Source organism: Carex rostrata, chromosome 15 (assembly GCF_964058835.1).
Source record: "Carex rostrata chromosome 15, lpCarRost1.2, whole genome shotgun sequence".
NCBI lineage: Eukaryota > Viridiplantae > Streptophyta > Magnoliopsida > Poales > Cyperaceae > Carex > Carex rostrata.
In genome coordinates, this window is record NC_135932.1 from 10444964 (window position 1) to 10470812 (window position 25849).

At 35.0% G+C, this 25849-nt stretch overlaps 2 protein-coding genes and 1 long non-coding RNA gene across 3 annotated transcripts in view; all 3 read left to right on the forward strand.

Moving 5' to 3' along the window:
• The first annotated feature begins 236 nt into the window (after nucleotides 1–236).
• Nucleotides 237–25849, forward strand: part of LOC144566743 (lysine--tRNA ligase, chloroplastic/mitochondrial-like) — a 64963-nt gene continuing 39350 nt past the window's right edge. Inside the window, exon 1 of the mRNA XM_078316763.1 lies at nucleotides 237–240. The gene's annotated coding sequence lies outside the window, so the exon portion shown is untranslated. The remainder of the gene's footprint in view (nucleotides 241–25849) is intronic.
• Nucleotides 10026–11161, forward strand: LOC144566752 (uncharacterized). Its single transcript, XR_013515278.1, has 2 exons — nucleotides 10026–10249; nucleotides 10880–11161. It is a non-coding gene; the product is annotated as an uncharacterized LOC144566752 (long non-coding RNA).
• Nucleotides 21195–24126, forward strand: FMA (basic helix-loop-helix (bHLH) DNA-binding superfamily protein). The gene is made up of 5 exons (XM_078316354.1): nucleotides 21195–21334; nucleotides 22242–22330; nucleotides 22866–23291; nucleotides 23378–23830; nucleotides 23935–24126. The coding sequence occupies exons 2-5, from the start codon at nucleotides 22319–22321 to the stop codon at nucleotides 24019–24021; spliced, it is 978 nt and encodes a 325-aa protein (XP_078172480.1). The 5' UTR covers nucleotides 21195–21334; nucleotides 22242–22318; the 3' UTR covers nucleotides 24022–24126.

A 25849-nucleotide genomic window follows, 5' to 3' on the forward strand; every position in this document is an offset into this window, starting at 1 on the left:
AAGCCTGCTTCAGGTGACCTACCTCACCACAATTGTAGCACTGTCGAGTCTCGCCTCTGTACCCTGTGTTACCTGAGTTAGAGACCGCTAGTGCTGACTTCACTCCTGGAAGTCCTCCTGTCCCAGCCTGTAGCCTCATCCGGCTTTTCTCCTGTATCATGGCTGAGACTGCCTCCGCAAGTGAGGGAATCCAGTTCCCGCTCAGCAACATAGCCACCCTCTGCTCAAATGCTGGCGCCAGATGCTTGAGGAACAACATAGTCCTATCCTCCATGGATGCCTCTCTCTCAGAACACGTAGGGTGTGAGCAACATGGTCGGACCCTATAGTGATCATGCTCTAACCATAAGCGCTCCAGCTCTATGGCATATTTCTGCACAGTCTTCGCCCCTTGTACCACATCCGAGATCTCCCCCTTGATCTGGTACACCCTCATGATATTCCCCACACCATCATAAGTTCTTTTCAACTTGTCCCAGACATCCTGTACTTTTTCCAAGCCATCCACAGTGTCTGCAATAGACGACGGCAACGAGCTCAGAAGCCAGATGTACACCTGCATGTGAGTGGCCTTCCACTCATCTCTCCCCGGTGCACCCTCCATTGGCTCTGCCTTGTCTCCAGTCAAGTACCCCTCTAGATTCTTTCCTGCTAGAGTGTACCTCACTCGACGTGACCAACTCAGATACTTCTCTGGCCCATCGAGTTTTGTATCAATAGGTGGAAGATCCAACCTATGCTGTCTCGGCTCAACATGAACTATAGGAGCTGCGGGAGCTACGAGAGCTTGGCCCAAACCAGTCATGGCAAACTCCCGCATCATGTGAGTCATCATAGCAGAGACATCCTTCGCAGTCAGCTTTTCAATAGCTTCCTCAAACGGATCCTTCTCCTTTTCCTTTCCCGACATCATCGATCGGACTTAGATGTACGCCTCACGTATTGTTCTAAGTCCGAATCACTTTTTCTAAATCGAGTTCTCGACCTAATTTAGATCCACATCTCCCCCTCTTAACCCGATCTTGATCTAGCGCATCAAGAGTCGAGTTACAAAAAACGATCAACCTTAACCAAATCCCGCTTCTCGGGTATCGTGGGGTATAGGCCCCCCACCCCGGCCAAATCACTCAACAAAGACCCAACCTACCTTGGTTAGCCGACTAGAAAGAAGAGAAAACAAAAATTAACGTAGCTGTTATTGTTTTTCTTGTTTTTCCTTTTTTTTTATTATTTTTTTTATAGGAACAGTAACAGATCTAGTAACAGATCTAACTTAAAAAAAACAACGACAAAGCAGCGATATCAGCCATACTCCATCTGGCTAACGGATCAACCAAAAGAAAGAAAAAAATGACAAAACAGTAAAGCTGGCCAGTCAGGAGCGGAGCATCACAGCCATCACTCAGCGGGGTCAGGTGACTCGCCTCCAGGCACGGCGGAGCTCAGGCGGTCGTCGCCGGCTGACTGGCGGGGCGGAGCTCCTTGCTTGCTTGGCGGATCGGTTCTGTAGCAACAGCTACAGTAAAAACGGTAGAGAAAAAAACGGCCAGAAACCCTAACCTAACTCTTGATACCAAGTGGAAATTTCAGAGTAAAAATAAATTGTATTTCTTCATTGTTCACATTGGGCATATATATGCACCAATCTTACATTCAAGTCCTTACAATGTTCTATATTTCTTTTCTTACCAAAAGGTCCCTATAACTTCTATAAATGCATAAACATACAAATCTCAACAAATCTCATTTCATTTCATATTTGATTTACCAAACTGCATATCAGCAAACTATATATCCTCATGTTCAACACAAGTGGTACTGAATTAATACTGATACGTAGGTGTACAAGAATATTAAAACTTGAAGGCTGTGTGTGACACATACTGAAAATTTTAAATATACCAAATAAAAAAATAATAAATCAAATAACCACGTTTTAGTGAAAATTCGAAAAATAATACAGTCGCATCTCGGCAGAACGGACCCATTTCTAAAGGCTGCATCTGGTTTCGTTTCGTTTCCCATCGATATTGATTTTAAAAAAAACACGTAAACCGGGTCTGGATACGTCATATGGACCCCTCGAACATAACGCGATCCCGCCGACTCATTAATCAAAGAATAATTTGGTACGGTTTGAATCAGGTGTAAGTAAGAATAATAACGCTCAATTATAGTATTTCTTCCTTGTTCGGTTCCTGAATTTCTGAAACAAATAATTTCTGTCGGCTTGCTTGGCGTACAGTAAAAGTTAAATGGTTATTTTAATTTTCAGACAAAGAGAATGGAGGTCGCATCTCCTAGAAGCGGTCCGGGCCACATTCTCTAGAAGCACACTCCAATTCGGAGCCCTTCGTCTAGATGTGGTCTCTTGAAATGGAGCTGCTCGCCTAGATATGGCCGTATCAATTTTCAAATTTTTACATAATCGTGATTATTTGATTTATCTTTTTTTGAATTATGGTATATTTAAAAATTTTGGTGACACATATGAAGGCTAATGACAATGTTTACACTAAAATTTCAAAATCAAAACACATTATTATGACTAAGCAACTAAAACAAAAAAAAATGTTAAAATTAAAAATCCCAATTTCTTGCTCATACAATTATTGAGTCATCCGTTACCAAACACAGCACAAAAAAACTTGCCATATTTACAAATAGAGTCAAAAAATTTAGAGAGAAGAGGCCGGATTTTTTTATTTATATCCAAAAAATAAATAAAATTATAAAAATAACCAAACCCGTGATGTTTTTTCAAAACTATCTAAACCGGAAATTTTTTTTCCGGTTTCAACATCCAAAACCGGAATTTTTTTTTTTCTGGAAACTCAAATCTAAAACCGGATAAATTTTTTCCGGTTTTGAATTAGGGAAAATTTTTTCCAGTATTTTGATTAGAAACAGGAAATTTTTTTTCTGAACTCGCACTGATTTCGTTTATAAAAATTGCGGATCTCAGTGTTGCTTTCACAGTCTCTCACTCGCTTTCACTCAGTCACAAACAGTAAGTTTTATCATTTTATTTAATTTTAAATTTGTAATTATTTGTAATAATTTAAAAAATAGTTTAGATATTGTCTGATTAATTTAGAAAATTCTAAAATAGTTTAGAATATTGTCGTATTAATTAAAAAAAGTTCAAAATGGTGTAGAATAATTTAGAAAATTTTAAAATATTCTAGAATAATTGAGAAAATTCTAAAATGATTTAGAATTGTTTTAGGAACCTCTTTCCTTTTCGGATCCCTTACAGAACTCTGATTGTTTGATCGATCGGCTCTTCGATTCAGGTTTTTTTATTTTTTTATTTTAATTTTAATTTATAATATAATTAATTAGTTCATTGTAGTCCGAGTTTAGAATATTATCCAAATAATTTAGAATTTTTTAGAACATTCCAAAATGGTTTAGAATAATTTATAAAATTCTAAAATAGTTTATAATATTTCCCTATTAATTTATAAAATTCCAAAATAGTGTAGAATAATTTAGGAATATTCAAAATGGTCTAGAATAATTTAGAAAATTGTAAAATGATATAGAATAATTTTCAGAGGTTCGGACAATTTTTAATTACTTATATGTTGTTATTTTTTAAATTGCCAGACTAATTGAAACTAAAAATGACAACTATTTGTGTGAAAATTTTTATTGGAGGGGAAATCCAATACAATGATGACAGGGTCTTTTCAGTACCCGAGCTAAATACTCATTACCGCTAACCGTGAACCACAACTTTGATTGTCTTCGGAATAAGATTTATAAATTTGTTGGGTACAATGCTAGTCAAGCAAATCTGGAAATCCAAGCCAGGTTTAATATGTCCACCGATGGCCAACGTGACTATCAATTAGTATCGGTAATGAACCAACAATCGTTCGAAATGATTTTAGGAATTGTGTCGTCTTTTCCACAAAGGTTACCGGTTCTGGAGTTATATGTAGAATTGGAACTGAACTATACCAGTCAGATTCCTGAACCTCGATCCTGACCCACTACCAGTCGGAATCCTGTGGATCCCGATCCAATACCAGTTAGATCCCGACCTAGTACCGGTCAACACTCTATGGATGTACCAATGAGACCCCGACCCAATATTGGCAGCAACTCTATGGATCTACCAGTTAGACCCCGACCCAGAACCAGTCGGGTCCATAGACATGTACGTGATTATTCGCATGTACTTGTGGATGCAATTGATTCTGACAGTTTGGAGAGTGGAGATGAGAAGCTCTCAGATGAGTCATTGGGTTCCGACAATGATATTGAACCGTCTAGCCAGTCACAATCATAGTCCCGTCAAATATAATCACGTCAAGCACAGAACCCATTAACTGGTCGGGAAAATATGACACATCCGGTTGATAGTTTCAATGACATATCCGGTTTTCGACTTGCGGATGTCGATTTTTTCGACATAAAAAAAAACATTTGATAATCCATTGGCTAATGGTGTAGTTTATGAGTCGAAAACGGCTCTCAGGATATCAATCAATGAGTTCCATCTCGTTAAGAATTGTGACATAAATTTATAGTTGCAATGTTAGGTAGAATTTATAATTATGATGACATAAATAAAATAAAGTATACGATTTTATTACAATGTACCTGGTCCGCCCGAGTTCTTCTCGAAAGCTAGTGGTAAACAGTTGTGTACAGTTGTCAATTCACCATGTTATATGTCAGTTGCTGAATCTGGTTGCGGTGGATACTTGGACCGGTGGTACCTGAATGTGCAAAGTTTTCCCAATTATGTGGGTCTTTCCATAGGTCAGCAAAGGCTGGGCATGTATCTTCAATTTTTGCGTCCCATGTCAGTTGAGATCCTGGTAACGGTCGGTAATTTAAAATCGGGTCACGACCAGTGTTGCAAAAGCATGGTGGGACCATGCATAGAGTGGCTGTTAGTTTGTAATAATTTAGAAGTCAATAATACGATAATTTATCATAAAGCTTTGTTCATGAATTGAATGTTTATTTATATATCATTTTGTTGCCTTGAGTATTATTGAATTTATGGATCATTTCGAGTTCATGACTGAAATTGTGAAACTCCATAATATAGATGATATATACTCTTAAAAGGTCACTGACCAAGGTAATTAGCAGGAACACTAATTACCGCGATAAGGTTAGTATGTGGATTAAAAGATGGTTAAGTTTTACAAACCACCTGACACGAGATGTCATTTTAATCATATAGATACATGTTCTAGGAACATGGTATTTGACAGACCCCGAATGAAACATTAAATAGAATTGTGTTCGTGTCATTTATGTTTTCATTCAGTGTCACGTTCTACAGTATGAGGTATTTATCGTTCCCACTGAGAAATATGTATGTGTGATTGTTATCCACCGCTGTCCGTAAAAAGCAGTCATAACGGTAGCTTTTTCATATGTATAGCTTAGCTGAGGAAGTGATAGTCTGCCAAGAATATTATTTGTCCCTCGTATCTCTATACGAGTTATGGCATCACTGGGCCCCTTGATAGAGTAAGATTATCTGCTAGCGATATAATTACAAGAGTAATTATATTTGATAATCTGCTCAAGATCAAGAAAAGACTCAGTTAGCAAGGATGACACACATCTACATTGAAACTAATATGATAGCTATGAGACAGAAGAACAGACACAAGTAAATAGTTTACTGGATCGTGATATTGTACAGTACAGCATCATCTGTGTAATTGGATGGTCATGATGTGTTGCCAGACGCCACCCATGATTATAGAAGTTAAAACAGTTTTAACTCTATTTACCAACATAACACAGATCCTATTGGGTCACACCATATATGAGTTAATCGGAGAATCTTATTGTGATTGATTATAAATTGGTTATGATCAATAGTAAGATGGTTATAATTAATTATACGTGTTATAATTAAATTATAAATGTTATGTAAAAATAACAAGCAAAAACATTGGTTAATTTATAAACGTGTGTGACACGTTGTATAAAAGTTAACCGGTTAATTTATAAATGTGCAGGACACGTTGTATAAATTATCGAAACAACAACCGCAAGAAATAAAATATAAATATATATATAATTGTTCAGAATAATTATAAGAACATTATTTGTGTTCGGGCCGAGGGCATTCTGGTCTTTTCAGATTCGTCCTTATCCGCATGACATGTCATCGATCCTATCCAGATGACACGTCATCGATACCGAAAAAAACAACCGCAGAAAAATATATATAATTGTTCAGAATAATTATACGAATATTATTTGTATTCGGGTCGAGGGCATTCGGGTCTTTTCAGATTCGTCCTTATCCGCATGACATGTCATCGATCCTATCCAGATGACACGTCATCGATACCGAAACAAACAACCGCAGAAAAATATATATAATTGTTCAGAATAATTATACGAATATTATTTGTATTCGGGCCGAGGGCATTCGAGTCTTTTTAGATTCGTCCTTATCCACATGACACGTCATCGATCCTATCCAGATGACACGTCATCAATCCTATCCACATGACACCTCACCCCCCTAGGTGGCATGCCTTGTCATAGGGGTATTTTGGTCTTTTCACACCATTTTAGAGGCTATAAATAGAGGGGTGCATGAAAGGATTAAATTGCTAATTCACTCATACCGTTTCGTGTCGAAACGGATCGGTATTTTCTCTCTTTCTCGGTTTCTCTCCCAAATAGTGTTTCGGTTGAGAAAAGAAAGTTATACGTAGTTGACGTATAATCTTGCGGGTTGTTGTGAAGTATATTTACGGGATTGATGAATAGTGTTTTACCAAATTTCGCGGTATGTCAGTTTTGCTTATTGATGTAACTGAGCAACCGAAAATTCGTGTTTACGGGTTTTTGTCTTTTTCATGTGAATAGTGTTTTTGCAGAATTTCGCAATTTACGGTATTTCTGGCAGAAGAAATAAACCGCTCTCCGGTTAGTCCTGGTGGATAACCGATAGAGGTATCACACATGTGATACTCCGAGTCGATTCCTTCCCTGGTGAGACTCTACTTGCTCGGTCTGCATTCCAACTGTGATTTGGAAACAAGGTATAAATATGCTATATTCATCTATTTAATTGGTAAGTAGATTAAAGTTTTAGAAATCAATCATGGAGTAGATCTGTAAAAAGGATTAAATTGGGTTTTGATGCCAAAGGAATACTGAAGGTGGACCGCCTTGGAAAGTTTCCTGACATACCCCGTTTAATCCTGAGCTTAAGTTGGCTGTAGAAATTTTTGTTCTACAGTCATTCCGCAGCTTAAACCTAAACGAGTTTTGGTTACAGCACCGTAAACCCCAACAGTGGCAGCTAAGATTGGATGCGAGGCATAGATTTCAGTATAAATATGCTAGAACAGCTTCGCCCCAATTGTAATTCTTTGGCTTGTCCAAATTGTCCACCATGCTAAGATACCACAGCGGTATCCCATCCCCGCTACTGTCAACAAACATAGTATTCTCTAACATGTCAAGGATACATCCACGGACATATCTAATCGCTAATATTAGAATGTGAGAACATTATTGAAAATGTAAAATACGAATAAGGTTTTAAATATAAAAAAATACTAACCACTTCAATTGTTGGTCGGTCGCATCTTTGGGCAATGTTTTGAAGCGCTGACAGAGTGTTTTTTTCACCACAAGCATATCTGACGTTCTCTCATTGGCATCTTTTCCCCTATTTTTCATTAAACCCTTGTTTTCATGATCTTTGACGCCTAGCAACTCATACAGTCGGCCTTGGATACTCGCCGAGTCTGTAATTCCCGTTACCGGATCCCCCGAAATAGGCAAACCCCACAAACAACTCACATCCTCCGGCGTAACTGTAATTTATTTGACTTGTCAGTAAGAAATTAAAAAAAAAATTTGAATTAGTTAATAACTCACATCTTTGGACGCCACCGCTCAACGAGTTCATGAATGAGGGCTGCATCGAGGGCGATATCAGGCAATGTCGCGATCTAATATTAGCCCATTCGAATTAAAAACAGTGCGTACTTCTCGTTATAATTGCATTTGTGTCGATATTGTCTCACGGTTAAAATATCTTTACTCTAAAGTAGAAAAAAAACCAATTATAATATAATTTGATTACTAACCGAGTTATGAAAAATAAATAAGTAAATGCTTACCTCCTTAGATGCCTCAGATATCCTATGATTGCCGTGAGTTATCCACAACAAGCGGCTAAATGTATGCTTAAGTATTTCGTCTGCCATCCTAAAATATTCGAACAATATTATAAATCATTTTGAATTTTTCTAAATTATTCTAGACCATTTTGGTATTTTCTAAATTATTCTACACCATTTTGGTATTTTCTAAATTATTCTAGATCATTTTAAATATTTGTAAATTATTGTACACCATTTTGGATTTTTTAAATTAATAGGGTAATATTCTCAACTATTTTGGAAATTTACAAATTATTTTAAACAATTTTGGAATGTTCTAAAAAATTCTAAATTATTCGGACAATATTCTAAACCATTTAAAATGAACTAATTAATTATATTAATAAATTAAAATTAAAATAAAAAATGAAAAAACCTGAATCGAAAAGCCGAGCGATCATACAGTCAGAGCTCCGAAAGGGATCTGAAAAAAGAGGTTCATAAAAAATTCTAAATCATTTTAGAATTTTCTAAATTAATCGCACAATTTTCTAAATTAATAGGATAATTTTCTAGACAATTTTTGAATTTTTTAAATTATTCTAAACCATTTTGGTATTTCTAAATTAATAGGTAAATTATTCTAGACCATTTTGGTATTTTTAAAATTAATAGGTAAATTATTGTAGACCATTTTGGTATTTTCTAAATTATTGTAGACCATTTTGGTATTTTCTAAATTATTGTAGACCATTTTGGTATTTTCTAAATTATTGTAGACCATTTTGGTATTTTCTAAATTATTTTAGACCATTTTGGTATTTTCTAAATTATTCTAGACCATTTTGATATTTTCTAAATTATTGTAGACCGTTTTGGTAATTTCTAAAATTCTAAATTATTCTATACTATTTTGGTAATGTCTAAAATTCTAAATTTTTTGGACAATATTCTAAACCATTTAAAATTAAATAATTAATTATATTATAAATTTAAATTTAAATTAAAAAAATTACCTCTGAAGAGGAAGAGGAAGAGGAAGAGAAAGAGACGTGAGGCGTGTGGGGAAGAAGAAGGAAGGCACCGGCCTTTTGTATGGCAATTCCGAGTTCGGAATTTTTTTTTTCAGTTTTGGGACTTGAGTCTGGAAAAAAATTATCCTGTTTTAGATTTGAGTTTCTGGAAAAAAAAATTTCTGGTTTAGATAGTTTTGGAATAACAACACAGGTTCGGTTATTTTTTATAATTTTATTACACATGCAAAGTGTAAGACACTTGAAGAAAGCTGTCACATCAACAAAAGCTTTCTCACTCTCACAAAAGTTATAAGAAAGCTGAGGTACATATATAGTTATTATGAAATGCTGATTGCTTCCTTGTTTGATTTCCTTTGCTCGTGAAATTGATTATTGAATTGCTTGATGGTATGTTAGTTAAATCTCCCTGGTGACATCTTTTTTTTATAAAGAAAAGAAGTCCATGTATGCTATTTTTTTTAGATCAGAAACATGAAATTGTCATAAGAGTATCTACATCGCCTGTCAATTCAAATGCAAAGTCCACCCTGGCTCCGACGTGGCATTTCAAAGAAATCAATCACCAATGCAGAAGTTCTTTCCTTAACCTTGTCGATTACCGACGTGACAATACCGGCTTCCCTTTCTATTGGCTTAGAAAAGGTATCGTAAGTTCTTTCCTTAACCTTGTCGATTATTTTATGAAAATGTATGGATGTAGGTGTATGCTAATTTGACAAATAGTAGGTACTGTTACTGTCGGATACCGGGTTGTAAATAAAGATACCTTGTCGATTATTTCTAGACTAAATCAGTATTGAAGGTAAAAGAGAGGAGCGTTAATCTCCGTGTACCTCCTATAACTGCTCTTGTTCTCTGCCCAGCAAGATGTAAAAGTGCTTTTAAGGTACTGTACTGTAATTGTGAAACCTTTTCATGCCTTGTATATTTTATATAATAGCCAATTAATTCATTAAGTAGGAGCTACAGCCCTTGTGGCCGCTCTCCGAGGCGCCGCAGTCTCTCACCTTGGCATGGGCACAGTATCAGCAAGTCACCAGCAACTTATGATCATAATGGCCGTGATGCATCTCCTGATGCCACCAATGGGTACGTGTCTCTGTATCTTTCCCTCATTTAATCATCTGTTCTAAGTTCTTGTGCTATCTGTAATCTTTCTATTAATATAATCTTGGAAGTCTCTTCCAAGTTTTTTTAAAAAAAAAAAAAAGTTCTTGTGCTACGGTCTTGCTTGTTCTGATGGCATGATTGTGACAGGTAAACAAATCTAATATTCTGTCAACTAGACATTTCCAATGACATGTAAAAACAATTTTAGCTTCTGATTAGTATGGGTTTGGTTTATTTATATCCCTCAAGTCATTTGGTTTTGCTATCTGATATGGGAATTCCTGGGTCACTTGGGTTGTCTTGTTGTTCGGGTCGGCTCTGTTCCGATCCTTAATTTTATTTTTGTCAAAACATCAGGCCTGGACCAGGTTTTGGGTGGGTCTGATTTTTTTAACCCGGTATTGTCGTCGATCTTCATTTTTTGAGCATGACTGATTTATTTAGATATGCTGGTGTTGCTGGGTTTTTCATAGTAGTACTTGTTTTGTATGCTGGCAACTATTCTATTTTTTATTGAAGTATTGTTGGCACTTTCAAAATTATACTTAAAATATGAAATTCGCTTGTGTTAAATTGTTTATGTATTCTGATTAGAGTTGGTATGTTCATATTTAGTCGCTGCAGCAGGAGCTAAGAAGCTGGTTGTAGAACACTATCCATTTGTACTACTAAAGATGTGAGTTACGAAGTATTATTATTGTTGGCTTGTGCATTGTGCATGTTATGGGATCATCAAAACTCCCTCCAAACTGCTTGAATTGGGTTAAGGTAATGACCTTAATTATCTGTCTTGTCCAATTATATTAGCTGTTAAAAATTGCTATTATTAATTAGATGTTATGTTATGACATGAGACTAAGACTTGCATCTTTTGTGTTAAAAAGGCATCGTCCTTCATGTTTGTTCTTCGCTTCTTTATGTTTGTTAGAAATAGCTGGTATGGTATCAATCAGCTTATGGTACCATTAATTGTTTCAATACAGTGGACATACGTGTGAAATATTTATTATGGGAATAGCTAGCTAACTGTTTGAATGCATTCACACTATAATTTTGTAAATAAAGCAAAAATAAAAATAAAGATTAATATGTAATTAAATATATATTCTGAAACAAGAATGCAAGGATCAAAATGAGTATGTCTCAGGACAGCATTCAATAATTTTTCAAGTGTTAGGGTATTCACAGCTTCTACACAAATAAATCAAATAATAATAAAATATGGAGACCTATATGCAAATAAATACGTTTTCACAAGGTCTCTCCTCATAAACTCATAAACTCAATGTGAAATAAGTTTTACATTTGATCTACCTAATCTTTGTATTTCATGTGTAAGCATAAGGCATCTATTTTTTCTGCGACTTGCATGTTTAACTAGCTAACAGCTACCTCCGTCTGAGTATGTTTCAATTTGCTTTGCTTATTAATTCTGTTATTTTCCTCATCACAAAGATGCGAAAGATTTCCTCATCTCATGTAACTTCACTTACATTTATAAATAGGAGTTGATGGTAAATACAACGATCATGATTTCCAGGTTCATTGTGCATGTGTTAATGTGAGATTGTATATGTACGTAGTTCTTTATTTGAATTTTATTTAGAAAAAATGGTGCCTTTTTTAGGACAGCGGGATTTTTATTTTTCTAGAAAATCTACTTTTTTCCTTTAATACAAACAATGAATGCTTAATTTTTGTTCTTTGGTAATTTTATATGCACTATATTAATTTTTATTACTTTGCATTAGGATCAGGATCAAGTGAGCCTCCAAAAAAGGTGCCAAGGAAGACGTGGATGACAACTAAGATGGACGACCCGGACTACCCAAAAGGGCCACGGAACGGGTACAATATATTTTTTTCTGAGCAGGCCTCGCAGCACTCAAACAAGGATGGTGATATCAGAACAAGGTTGGCTCAGCGTTGGAACAGCATGAGTGATACTGAGAAAGCTGTAAGTTAGTAAATTCAGTCATATTTCAGTTGTAGCATTTTTTTTTTTTTTTGGTTGGCTTCTATTTGAATGGAATTTTCAATTTATATTGGAATCTGTTCTAAACCTACTGGACCCAAAAATGGTGATAATTTTTTTTACCCTAATCTGACCATTTTAAACATCCTGTCAAATTCGTCCATATCAGTAGTTGTTGTGAGCACATTTTGGATCGTCTTCTTTCATCCTTTTTTATAATAATTTGTTGGACTTATTTGAAGTGTGATTATTTTTCCATATTTATAAAAATGAAGATAAATTTCATTTTTTATTTATTTTTATCTGAAATGCCTGTAGGCTCAGCTAAGTTTTTATTAATTGGGTTGGTTCAGTTGCATTCACCTGAGTTGTCACGTATGCAGGTAAATTATACAACCTGGTTCTTCCTTGCTTAACACCATATTAGTGATTTGATGTTATGCTAATTATATTATATATGGTTTTATATATGCAGAACTAATAGATTATGCATGTGACCTGCTGTGCTGATGTAAATTGAAAATTGCAGGTGTACCAAGCAAAAGGTCGTCAGGAAAAGGAGAAATACAAGAGAGAGGTGGCATTGTATGAGGAGATGAAGGCTAAAGAATCTAGTAAATCAATGGAGGGTGGTGGAAAAACGAGTGAGGGTGATAATTAATGCTTTGGTTGAGGTTCCTAATGAGGGGAAGGGTGAGGCTTCTAATAACACAGTAGAGGGTGAGAGTTCTAGCTAGCTAGTGACTCGGTGGAGGGTTCTAAGGATGCATGCTAATATCGCGGTAGAGGGTGATGTAAAAACAGGTGAAGGCTTTGACAGCCCCACGGTTGGTTATGTCAAATGTGAATATGATTGATGCTGGTTAGCAAGCTACAAATTTTGGAATTTTTTTTTTTTTTAACCTAGGCTAGATATAATAACTGATGCTAAATGAAGTAAAAGAAAAAAGAAAAGAAAAACTTGTTCATTTTGATTTAGAGCTTTTAATATCAAGTTCAATATCTCTGTTTGTAGTGCCTCCTTGTTTTTTTGTGTTAGAATATTCAGTTATTATATTTCTAGAACCTATTTATGGAATTCCTATTTTGAGTAACATATTTATTAAACATATCCATATATATATATATATATATATATATATATATATATATATATTTGGAGAATGGTTACATGAATTATAATTGGGTATCTATTTATGTATTAACCGCCTACTCATCCCCACTCATATCGTTGATGGATAGAATGAGTGTTGGGTATAAATAAGAGTCCTGGCTGATCCTCTCTCTGGATATACTCACATACAACCATTAAAAGGATTTTGCTCTCCATTAGCAAAAGTGAAACAGAGCGAGAGAGAGAAATCGATCCGGCGCAACCTCGAAGGATCTAGGGTTTGCGATCATCATTGAAGTACTTGCTTGTTGACCACCATGAATACTAGAGGTACGCTTATGTATTATGTTTTAATTTAATTATAGTATTTAATGTAATATCATGTTGTTTCAAGTTTTTGGAATTTTTAATGGTCTTTTGCTCTTATGATGCATTTTCTAATGCATAATTAAAGATGATCAAAGTGCTTATGTTCATGTAGTAATTCTACTTACATGTGGTATCAGAGCCTTGCTTGGAAACTTCATAATATTCATTAAATTTCTGTAATTAAATTATTATAGATTAATCTATAAAACTAGAGCTTGTAAAATTGATAATCCCCAATTGAATTGCAAGTTTCCGGGGAAGTTAGGGTTAGACTTGAAAGAATTATTAATTTCTGTTAATTAGTAGTAAATTTGAATGATTATTATATTGATATGATATTTAATTATCATATAGATATTGAATTGAATTCCGTGTTAATTCATAAGGCATTAAGGATACTCCCAAAGGTAGGTCTGCCGCCCTTATAATTAAACACATTAAAAGTGCAAGCAACTTCCGTTATTATGTAAATTGTGTATGCCCAAAGGTAGCACAATAGAACACCAACAAAATTGCTAATTAAAGTGCTTCAATAATGTAGTTTTATTTATCTTTCTTTTATTTTATTGCTATCGTATTAAATCATGAGACATTAAGTATACTCCCAAAAGTAGATACGTCGTTCTTATGATTTACACATTAAAGTTGCAAGTAATTTACGTTATTGTCAATTGCGTATGTCCAAAGGTGGCACGATGAGACGCCAATAAAATTACTAATTAAAGTGTTATATAATATATATTAGATATATTATATTATTAGGTTGTAGATCTTAACTTGTTAGGATCTAGTGTTATATAATATATATTAGATATATTATATTATTAGATTGTAGATCTTAATTAGCCCCAAAGGGTGATTAGGGTTTATCTTACGTCACTGCTCCTAAATCTGAATTAAAGTTAAATTAGAAGATTCAAAGCATTAACGTACATCTTCTAATATCTCTTCCTAATTATACTTACATTAAAGCCTTCTTGCCTCTTAAAGTGTTCTTTCTTTACTATCTCCCTAATAAAAGTTAAAATAAATATAATTACTTAAAGTTTAACTAATAGTAAACAAGAGAATTTTCTTAACTCAAAAAAAAAAAAACCTTAGTAAGAGCTGTTGTACTAACTTAAGAATGAAGCAATGTCTAGGAAAGTCGGAACTCGTAGCAGAGCCAAGTGCTCCCTGACTTTCCTGGTTGTGATTTCAAGAGTTAGACAACTGGCCGAACGGGTTATGAAGATAAATAAAAAGATATTAAAAGTTTCATGTAAGGATTTTCTTTAGTTTCTTGTCATATTGTCAAATTTGATCTTAAAGGTAGATGCAAAGAAGCTTTATCCTAAAGAATTAGAGTAATTAATTTACAAAATAAGATGAAAATATCTATTTTATAATTACCACTTGAAATCTAATTATTATTCATAATTTTTTCTAAATAAAGGTTTCACTCCTGCCGGTGCCGGATTCGCATCAATGGTTCAGTCAATAGTGACCTTTAATGGACTCAACTTTACATAATGGGATGAACAAGTGCAGTTTGCACTTGGCTCAATGGATCTTGAGGATGCCATCCTAACCAAAAAGCCTGCTGCTCTTACTAACTCTAGCAGCGCTGAAGAAAGGGCTCTAATGGCTGGTTGGGAGAAACAAAACAGAATGGCATTGATGTTTCTTAAGATGACTGTGGCAACTAATGTCAAAATTTCGCTTCCGACTACTGAAAGTGCCAAGGACTTTTTAGAAAGTGTTAAAGCACAATCTCAAAGTGCTGATAAGAGTATTGCAACTACGCTAATGTCAAAACTGACCACCATGAAATATGATGGCAGTCTTACTATGCACCAGCACATACTTGAGATGACATCCTTATCCTCAAAACTCAAGGGTGTCGGGATGACCGTGGAGGAACCATTTTTGGTTCAGTTTATAATCAACTCTTTGCCTTTTGATCAGTATGGACCATTCCAAATGAACTACAACACACTTAAAAATAAGTGGACAGTTCATGAATTGTCTGTAATGTTGATCCAAGAGGAGCAAAGAATCAAAGATAACAAGCCTCCCGCGGTCCACCTTGTGAACCATAATGGCGCTAGCACAAGCAACGTCAAGAAATCAGGTGGTGGAAAAGGAAAGAAAAAGGGTTCCCCGACCCAGAAAGATTCTAAAGGAACATTAAAAAAGACAAGCAAGGAAAGGTGCAACTTTTGCAAGAAAGTTGGGCATTTCCAGAAAGATTGCATGAAGCGTCGCAAATGGTTCGAAAAGAAAGGTATGAATAGTGCCTTAGTATGTTTTGAATCTCATTTTATTGATGTTCCTAATAACACCTGGTGGTTTGATTCTGGTTCTAGCACTCACATTTCTAATAACATGCAGGGATTCCTTTCAATCCAGACCACAAGTCTAAATGAGAGATCAGTGATGACCGAAAGTAAAGAAAGAGTACCAGTTGCGGGAGTTGGAACATATCGACTCATTACTGACACCGGCTGTACTTTAGATTTACTTCATACACTTTATGTACCTACTTTTAGTAGGAATTTAATCTATGTATCTAAACTTGATAATTTAGGCTATGAAGTTAACTTTGGTTCAAATTGTTGTTATGTATGTAAAAACAATTGTGTGATTGGTAATGGAATTTTAGTTGATGGATTTTACAAGCTTTGTCTTGATAATGTTTTTGTCCAATCTCTATGTACTGTGCATTTTAACGTAGGAATTAAATGAGCTAACATAAATGATAATTCGGCTTACTTGTGGCATAAAAGACTTGGTCATATATCCAAAGACCGAGTCCAACGTCTTGTAAAGAACGAGGTTCTTCCGAACTTAGACTTTACAAATTTTGGAACATGCATTGATTGTATTAAAGGGAAACAAACCAAACAATCAAAGAAAGGCGCCACAAGAAGTTCACAATTATTAGAAATTATCCATACTGATATCTGTGGTCCGTTTGACGTCCCCTCCTTTAGTAAAGAAAAATACTTCATCACCTTTATCGATGATTACTCACGTTACGGATTCATTTACCTTTTGCATGAAAAATCTCAATCAGTTGACGCTCTCAAAATTTTCGTCACTGAGGTTGAAAGGCAACTGGAACGAAAAGTGAAGATTATTAGATGTGACCGGGGTGGTGAGTATTATGGAAAGCATGACGAATCGGGTCAAAATCCTGGTCCATTCGCTAAATTTTTAGAAAAGCGAGGCATTGTTGCGCAATACACAATGCCAGGCACACCACAACAAAATGGTGTCGCTGAACGTAGGAATCGTACTTTAATTGAAATGGTTAAAAGCATGTTAAGTCATGCTAATGTACCTAAGTATTTGTGGATGTACGCTTTAAAGACAGCCATGTATTTGTTGAACAGAGTTCCTAGTAAGTCCGTTGAAACTACTCCTTTTGAGTTATGGACGGGAAGGAAACCGAGTTTAAGGCATTTACACGTTTGGGACTGTCAGCGGAAGTAAGAATTTACAATCCACATGAAAAGAAATTAGATTTACAAACCATCAGTGGTTATTTTATTGGTTATCCAGAAAAATCAAAGGGGTACTGTTTTTATTGTCCTAACCATAGTACAAGAATTGTAGAATCTGGAAATGCTAAATTCATCGAAAATGGTGAAAACAGTGGGAGTTCAAGTCAACCAAGTGTTGACATTTAGGAAGTCACGAGGCAAGACATTGTACAAGTGTCATTGATTTCGAAAAGAGCTGTTCCAAATGTTGCTCCGCAACTTAATGTCAATTTGGAACAACAAACTGAAAATGAAGAAATTCCCACAAATGATGTCGTTAACGAAAAGATAGTACAACCCCAACCTATTGAATTGAGACGCTCCGCACGTGAGCGTAAACAAAATCAAATAGATGATTATGTGTACTTCAATGAATTAGAAATTGATTCAAGTATTGACGATCCCGTTTCCTACACTAAAGCCGTACAAAGTGAAGACTCAGAACATTGGGTAAATGAAAGAAGAGATAAAATCAATGGATAAAAATCAAGTTTGGAATCTCGTTGATTTGCCTCATGGTTCCAAGAAAGTTGGATGTAAATGGATCTTCAAGATCAAACGTGATTCTAAAGGCAAAATCGAACAATATAAAGCCAGACTTGTTGCTAAAGGCTTTACTCAGAAAGAGGGTATTGACTACAATGAAACCTTTTTGCCCGTCTCGAAAAAGGATTCTCTTAGAATAGTCTTAGCTTTGGTGGCTCATTATGACTTAGAGCTACATCAAATGGATGTCAAGACAACTTTTCTAAATGGCGAGTTAGAGGAAGAAGTGTACATGGATCAGCCCGAGGGCTTTTCAATTGGGGGGAAGGAACACAAGGTTTGCAAATTGAAAATGTCGCTATATGAGCTAAAACAAGCCTCACGACAATGATATCTTAAGTTCAACGATGTTATTACGCATTTTGATTTTAAAGAAAATATCGTTGACCGTTGTATATATACCAAAGTCAGTGGAAGTAAGATAATGTTTCTAGTCTTATATGTTGACGATATTTTGTTGGCCACTAATGATCTTGGTATGTTATATCAAACCAAGAAATTTCTCTCAAAGAATTTTGAAATGAAAGATATGGGCGAGGCAAACTATGTGATCGGAATTGAAATATTCCGCGATAGATCACAAGGATTGTTAGGTTTGTCCCAGGAAGCATATATAAATAAAATTCTTGAGAGATACAATATGGATAAATGCTCAAGTGGGTCAGTGCCAATTCAGAAAGGGGACAAGTTTGAATTGTTTCAATGTCCTAAAAACGAATTGGAGAAATCAGAAATGAAAAACATCCCTTATGCGTCTGTGGTTGGTAGCCTAATGTATGCCCAGACATGTACAAGACCAGACATAAGCTTTGTCGTAGGCATACTTGGCAAATTTCAAAGCAACCCAGGGATGGAACATTGGAAAGCGACGAAAAAGATACTCCGCTATCTTCAAGGAACGAAGAATCTTATGCTAACCTACAGGAAGACCGATTGCTTAGAAACAATCGGATACTCAGATTCAGATTATGCCGGATGCGTTGGCACACGCAAGTCCACAGGCGGTTTTGTGTATCTATTAGCGGGAGGAGCAGTCTCATGGAAAAGTGCGAAGCAGACTATCATCGCTGCATCCACTATGGAAGCCGAATTCGTGGCTTGCTTTGAGGCCACGATACAAGGATTATGGCTGCGAAATTTTATTTCAGGGCTTGGGTATGTTGACAGTATCGCCAAGCCGCTGAAAATTTATTGTGACAATGCCGCAACAGTCTTCTTCAGTAAGAATGATCGGTACTCTAAAGGTGCCAAGCACATGGAAATAAAGTACCTGGCTATGAAAGAAGAAGTGCAGAAGCGAACAATTACGATTCAACATATAAGCACCGACAAAATGATAGCTGATCCCTTAACCAAAGGATTAGCGCCCAAGACATTTATGGAGCATGTCGTAAATATGGGCTTAGTTGAGCGTGCATGATTTTGTTATTTGTAAAACTTTGAATTAATATTATTAAAGAGTTCATTGTTTGTTTGTTTCTATTTGATTGTTATTTACTTATGTTGGTATACCTTATTGTTATATTTAAATAATAATCAGTTCTTTGCAAGAACAATTAAAGGGATCATTATGTTAAAACCCTTATGGTTTATATTAATTGGGATTAATATTGTGGTACATGGAAGGGAATGAGTCGATATACTGACTCACAACCGCCATGACTCATTTTGATTTTGATTAAGGATAAACATTATGTCATACCGAAATTATGGAATATATTGCATATATATTATCACTAGTCTTAAAGTTCATATATGTTATTAAAGTTATATTCATTACGAATTACTGAATAAGTGGGAGAATGTTAGAATATTCAGTTATTCTATTTCTAGAACCTATTTATGGAATTCCTATTTTGAGTAACCTATTTATTAAACATATCCATTTATATATATATTTTTGGAGAATGGTTACATGAATTATAATTGGGTATCTATTTATGTATTAACCGCCCACTCATCCCCACTCATATCGTTGATGGATAGAATGAGTGTTGGGTATAAATAAGAGTCCCGGCTGATCCTCTTTCTGGATATACTCACATACAACAATTAAAAGGATTTTGCTCTCCATTAGCAAAAGTGAAACAGAGCGAGAGAGAGAAATCGACCCGGCGCAACCTCGAAGGATCTAGGGTTTGCGATCATCGTTGAAGTACTTGCTTGTTGATCACCATGAATACTAGAGGTACGCTTATGTATTATGTTTTAATTTAATTATAGTATTTAATGTAATATCATGTTGTTTCAAGTTCTTGGGATCTTTAATGTTCTTTTGCTCTTATGATGCATTTTATAATGCATAATTAAAGATGATCAAAGTGCTTATGTTCATGTAGTAATTCTACTTACATCTTGGTGATGTTATAATATAGCCTACTTTTTCTATGTTAGCTTAGTAGTAGAATATATAGGTAGTCTTTGCGTTTTGGGATCCTGATTTGTATAGAATTTTAATTTGATACAAGAGTTTGACTGGCAAGTGACAATGCAAGAAAAGGTAGTTATATATAGCTTATGATAGTATGAAAGTTTTCTAGTAAAGAAGCTATTGTGAAGCCATGTGATGTACTGTCTGTCAATTTAAAGTCTGTTGCATTTGGGATATTAATTATGTGTTCGCCTATATATTGCAAGCTATTCATGTACCCAAAAATTGTGGATTTAATTCTGGGCCGAACAATGTTTTCTTCGGGCCGACTGTGCCAATTTTAGAGTCGTCTGTGTTTTTTTTTTTTTTTTCTCAAAAGTTCAAAATTAATTTGGCACGTTCATAAATGAACCTATTTGTTTAATTCCCTAATAAACAAGGGTCTGTGCATAGAAACATGAAATGTTCATTCTTTAAACAAATTAAGTCTCATAAATTAAATACAAGGATTTTTATTTTTTGTTTACCAAATTTCCTTGCAATTAAAAATGGTTGGAGCATTTGAGCCCTCCTCTATATATATATTTCCATATTTCTATGGGCCGTACGTAGCATGTACATCGCACAGATTGACACAAGTACATGCACCACAGGAGATCCGGGAGAATTTGGTAGTATGTAGTAGTAGTCACTGATTAATTAATTAGAAGGTAATTAATTAAGATAGTCGTTGAAAACCAACCGTGATTACTATTAAGAAAAGATAGGTTGGAATTTTGAAAAGAGCAGAAAGGTGGCTGGCTAGCTCGCTCGTGATAAGAGGGAAAAGAAATAAATTAATTAAGCGAAAGTAAAAAAGGAGAGGGGGAGAGCGTAGTGCATGTGAAGAAAATAAAGTTTTGAGGGGTGGAGGTGGAATTCAACTTCTTTTCTATCTCCATTAATTAAATGCATGCATGACAGGCTCCTATCTAGTTATCTCCTCTCCTCTCCTCTCCTCACCCCGGCCTCCATCTACAAACAAAACAAAACAAAACAAAACAAAACAAAACAAAACAAAACAAAACAAAATTAATTAAAGGCTGCCTTCTCTTCTCTGTTTCATCATCTCTCTAGCTCTAGCTCTTTCTCTGAACAAAACCCTCGGAGTTCTGAAGTGTAACTGTAGGTAGGTAAGCCTTTCTTTACCTATATATGACATCTGCATGCATGCGTGAATTTAGGTCGGTCAGCTTCAAATTTTGTTTGTATGCTTGCGGTAATGGTGCAGTTAATAACTGGTTTACATTCCTTCTCTTCTTTTTTTTTTTCTTTTTCTTTTTCTTTTTGGGGATTAATTAAAGCTTATTCGTTTAAACTTCTTGATCATATAAATATTCCGCCTTTGTCCTATTAATTTCTTTACCACGTACCATGTTATTTTTTGTTGGAGTTACAACTTACAAGTGCAAATTAAATTAATGAACTTAATTAATTTGACACCATGATTTGTTTATCAATCTTATCAGTAAATTAACTTTCAGTATTTAGGAGTTCTGTACGTATTAATTACTATTCCATGACCGTAAATCAGTTAACTATATATATATATATATATTTTTTCCTCGGGCGTGGCTACCTAAAACTCGGAATATACTTTTTTTACAGGTATGACAGTTTTTGGTAGTACTAACAATATTAAATATTCAGATTTATATACGGACATGTATATCTGCTGATCGACATGCTATAAATTATTGCACGTCGTAATTAATCCTGTTAATTAAAGCATATATATTTTTACTTGTAATTAATTTATGTGTCCAGTATACATTATATTTATATATATTAACAGCAAATTTTATATAATTAATTAGCCTACTGACATTTCTGACAAACCCAAAAAAGAAACTTTTTTGTTTGTCGCTATATTTATTATTTCTTTAAAGCATGCAGAAGTTATATATAGATGGAGAAATTAGCGCGCGCTATCTATCCTTGAATTAATATAATTATTAATTGTTCAAGTACGTACGTACAGCTAGCATAGCATCGACAAACACTGATCTCTTTCTGAATTTTGTTTGTTTGTGCAGCAGCTAGCAGTGCTGAAGCTGATGGGTCAGGCTTTTGTACCGATGATCTGAAGGCAGTCAGCGCATCCCCTTAATTAATGGACCATCCGGTACGTACCAAATGCGATCGATATCCTTTTCTATCAATAAGTCAACCATGGTCCATGTGCCATTTTCCAGTCTCTCTCTCAGAGACCCAGTACTGTTGTCTTGTCTTCTATTGTCTTTTAATTTAATGGTTTCAAATTTGAACTAATTCAAACATTAATTAATTGCATGCAACAACTAAAAAAAGCACATATATGCATGGGATTATTAATTAAAAAAAGCACTTTGTTGTTGTGTTTTGGTGATGTAACTAATGAATTATTATCGAATGGATCTAGTAACATTAATTATGTAATTTTAAACATCCAACTATATATAAATAATTAAAAAGTTAGCTAGGAATATATCTATGTAATTATTATCTAAGGCTCTTTACACAATAATACAAAAACCAGGGTTTCAAACCAAAAGTCTCTACTGGGTACGTCTGGGAATATGAATTGGCGCTAGCTCCATAGACAACTCAAGATATATCTCATTCAACACGATCGAGCATAATTATATCTCATTCAACAACTAAAAATTACACAATTCCAGGGTACTGAGCAGGTCACTGGCTCAGAGATGGTAGACTTCATGCTGAGCAATCCGGCCGAGGTGGTACAGTTCTCTGACTTTGGCCCAAGACTCGCGCTAAACAGCCCGAGTGATGAATCATTCCTTCTCAAATCCTTTCAAGCCACCCCTCTAAGCACCTCGCCCAGTATTGCCAATTCTCTCACTAAGACGGCGGTGAATTTGGATCAATTTGAATCAGGAGGCGGGCCTGGTCCCGGGCCCAGTCCAGGACCGGCAACAGGGAATGCCAAGGGGAGGAGAAAGAGGCCACGGACAGCCAAGACTAGTGAGGAAGTGGAGAGCCAACGCATGACCCACATTGCAGTTGAGAGGAACCGACGACGCCAGATGAATGAATATCTTAGGGTTTTGAGGGCGCTCATGCCCGGTTCATACGTGCAACGGGTATATATGTTTTTGTGCTGTCATTAATTGTTTCTCTATATATATATTCTATACATTAACTTAGTTGATCATTAATTAATTTCTAGGGAGATCAAGCATCGATAATCGGCGGAGCAATAGAATTTGTACGAGAACTGGAGCAACTAATCCAATGCTTGGAATCACAGAAAAGAAGAAGGCTAATGGAGTCTAACCCTCCAAGCATAGTGCCAGTGCCAATGCAACACCCACAGACACAGAGCCAGAGCCAGAGCCAGAGCCAGAGCCAGCCACAGCAAGTCCCTCTGTACCCACCTTTCCCTCCAGTAGACCTCGAGACCGCACTAGTTCAAGAAGAAACGGCTGAGAATAAGTCATGCGTTGCGGACGTAGAGGTCAAATTGCTCGGGTTAGATGCATTTATTAAGATTTTAACTAGGCGGCGGCCCGGCCAGTTGATACGAATGGTTGCCGCATTGGAAGAGGAGATGCAATTTGCCATCATGCACACCAACATAACCACTATTGATCAGACTGTTCTCTACTCTTTCACTATAAAGGTAATTTAATTTAATTAATTCTTTTTGCATATGCATGTGTTATATATATATATGTGCATGAGTTCGATCGGTAATATCAAAATTCATTTTGTGTGTATATATAGAATATGACAGAGACAAGGTGCACGGCAGAGGAGATGGCAAATTCTGTGCATCAGATGCTCAGTTTCATAGATGCGAATACATTGTGATTTTTTTTTTTCCAGTAAATTTGTAATTTCAGAGTTGTGAGAATAGCAGATACACTAGCTAGCTAGCTACATATAATTAAAACAAATTGTCATTTCCTTTGGATTTATCATTTATGGGCATTACTATATATTTTAGCGATTTTAGCATGAGGTAGCGACCCATGCAGAAGCTTCCAATAAGAAACAGTTGTATTATAGCATGGATGAGAAATGGCACATGCATTGCTCAGTCCCTTTTGTACCCGTCTCTCTGCGTTGCGTATTTCTTTCCTGATTTTCTGTGCCACCATATATGCATGCGCATGCATGTGGCCTTCAAACTCACATATTCCTTCTGCTATTCTAATTCTTTGGGTATTTTTTTCTTCTTCTTTTTATTAAAAGAAAAAAGATTCAGATGATTGATGTGAATGTAAGTGATGACAAAATATTGAATAGTTTGATAATAAAATTTCAATAGTGGAACCGTTCAACATGATGGATATATTAAAATGTGCTTGCAGATCAAATTTTATATTTTTCTGAATTTTTTTACTATTTATTAAGAAGGGTGCAAAAATTCAATGGTCTAAAAACAATGATTTTGTAAAATACTAGTAAAAAAATTCAAAAAAAAAATGTAAATTTTGATCTACAAGCACATTTTAATATATCATCATATTGAACGGTTTGGATCGACTGTTTGGACTTTGAAAACTTTGAAAATATAGAGTGTAATTCAGTGTCACCGAAAAAGGTGTAAGTGGATCCCTCATCATATCAATATTAGGTAACAAAATATATGTTAGATAATTAGTTTGATAATGTATATTCCTGTGCCTATTATATAAGAGAATATCTTATATTGAGATTCTTTTATAGTTTGGAAAAATAAATAACAACTAACTCACATTTTTCTCTTAAATTTTACCGAAACTTTTATTAATACCCAAAATATTTAATTAATTTCGAATTATACCCATTTTTGGTGAGATTTCCAGAAATAGAAGTATATATACGTACCCCCTTAAGGCCTTAACCTAATTGAAGGATGTCTCCTAAAAACCTTTTGAAGAATAGAAAGGGGTCTTGGTTTAGGAATTAGCTAGAGACGGATCGATTTCAGATCGGAGTGGTTCGATCGACATATATATATATCAAAGAACCACAAATTAAGTATATATTGACTCAGGTTTAATTAATTTCACCTTAATTATATTAAAGTTCTGTTTAAAGGTTTTAATTGACAATTAATTAATTTAAGGAAGTGTCTAATTGTCCACAGCCTTTTGTCCACCATTTGTCCACAACTTTGGCTTGCGCGAATACTGTAAAATTACTTCTACATGCTGTATAATTATACAATATATCACATAAAATATATCAGTTAATCACAAAACATCCAGCAACTATTTGAAGTGGTCTCATGATAGTTAGAAAAAGATTGCAACTTGCACAACATGACAAAATAAATGTACTTTCAAACTGTACTTTCGAAAATTACAGTTATAGAAAGTTATTGGCAGTTAGAGTTAGTTATTAGCGGTTATTGGCAGTTAGAGTTAATTATTAGTGTCCGCACTGGGTTGAATCTTGTGTACTGTAAAATTGAATCTTGTATACAGTAAAATTTTCAATTGAATCTTCTACACAGTAAAATTTACAATTGAATCTTGTATACTGTAAAATTGAATCAGCAGAACTGTAAAATTGAATCTTGTATACTGTAAAAATTAAATCTTGTATAAAGTAGAATTTTCAATTGAATCTTGCATACTGTAAAATTGAATCTTGTATACTGTAAAATTTTCAAATAATACTGTAAATTTTCAATTGAATCTTGTATACT

Coding starts and splice junctions, on each gene's coding strand:
- FMA (XM_078316354.1), top strand. Junction 23,292..23,377: donor CCGGTTCATACGTGCAACGG/GTATATATGTTT, acceptor ATTAATTTCTAG/GGAGATCAAGCATCGATAAT. Junction 23,831..23,934: donor TCTACTCTTTCACTATAAAG/GTAATTTAATTT, acceptor GTGTATATATAG/AATATGACAGAGACAAGGTG.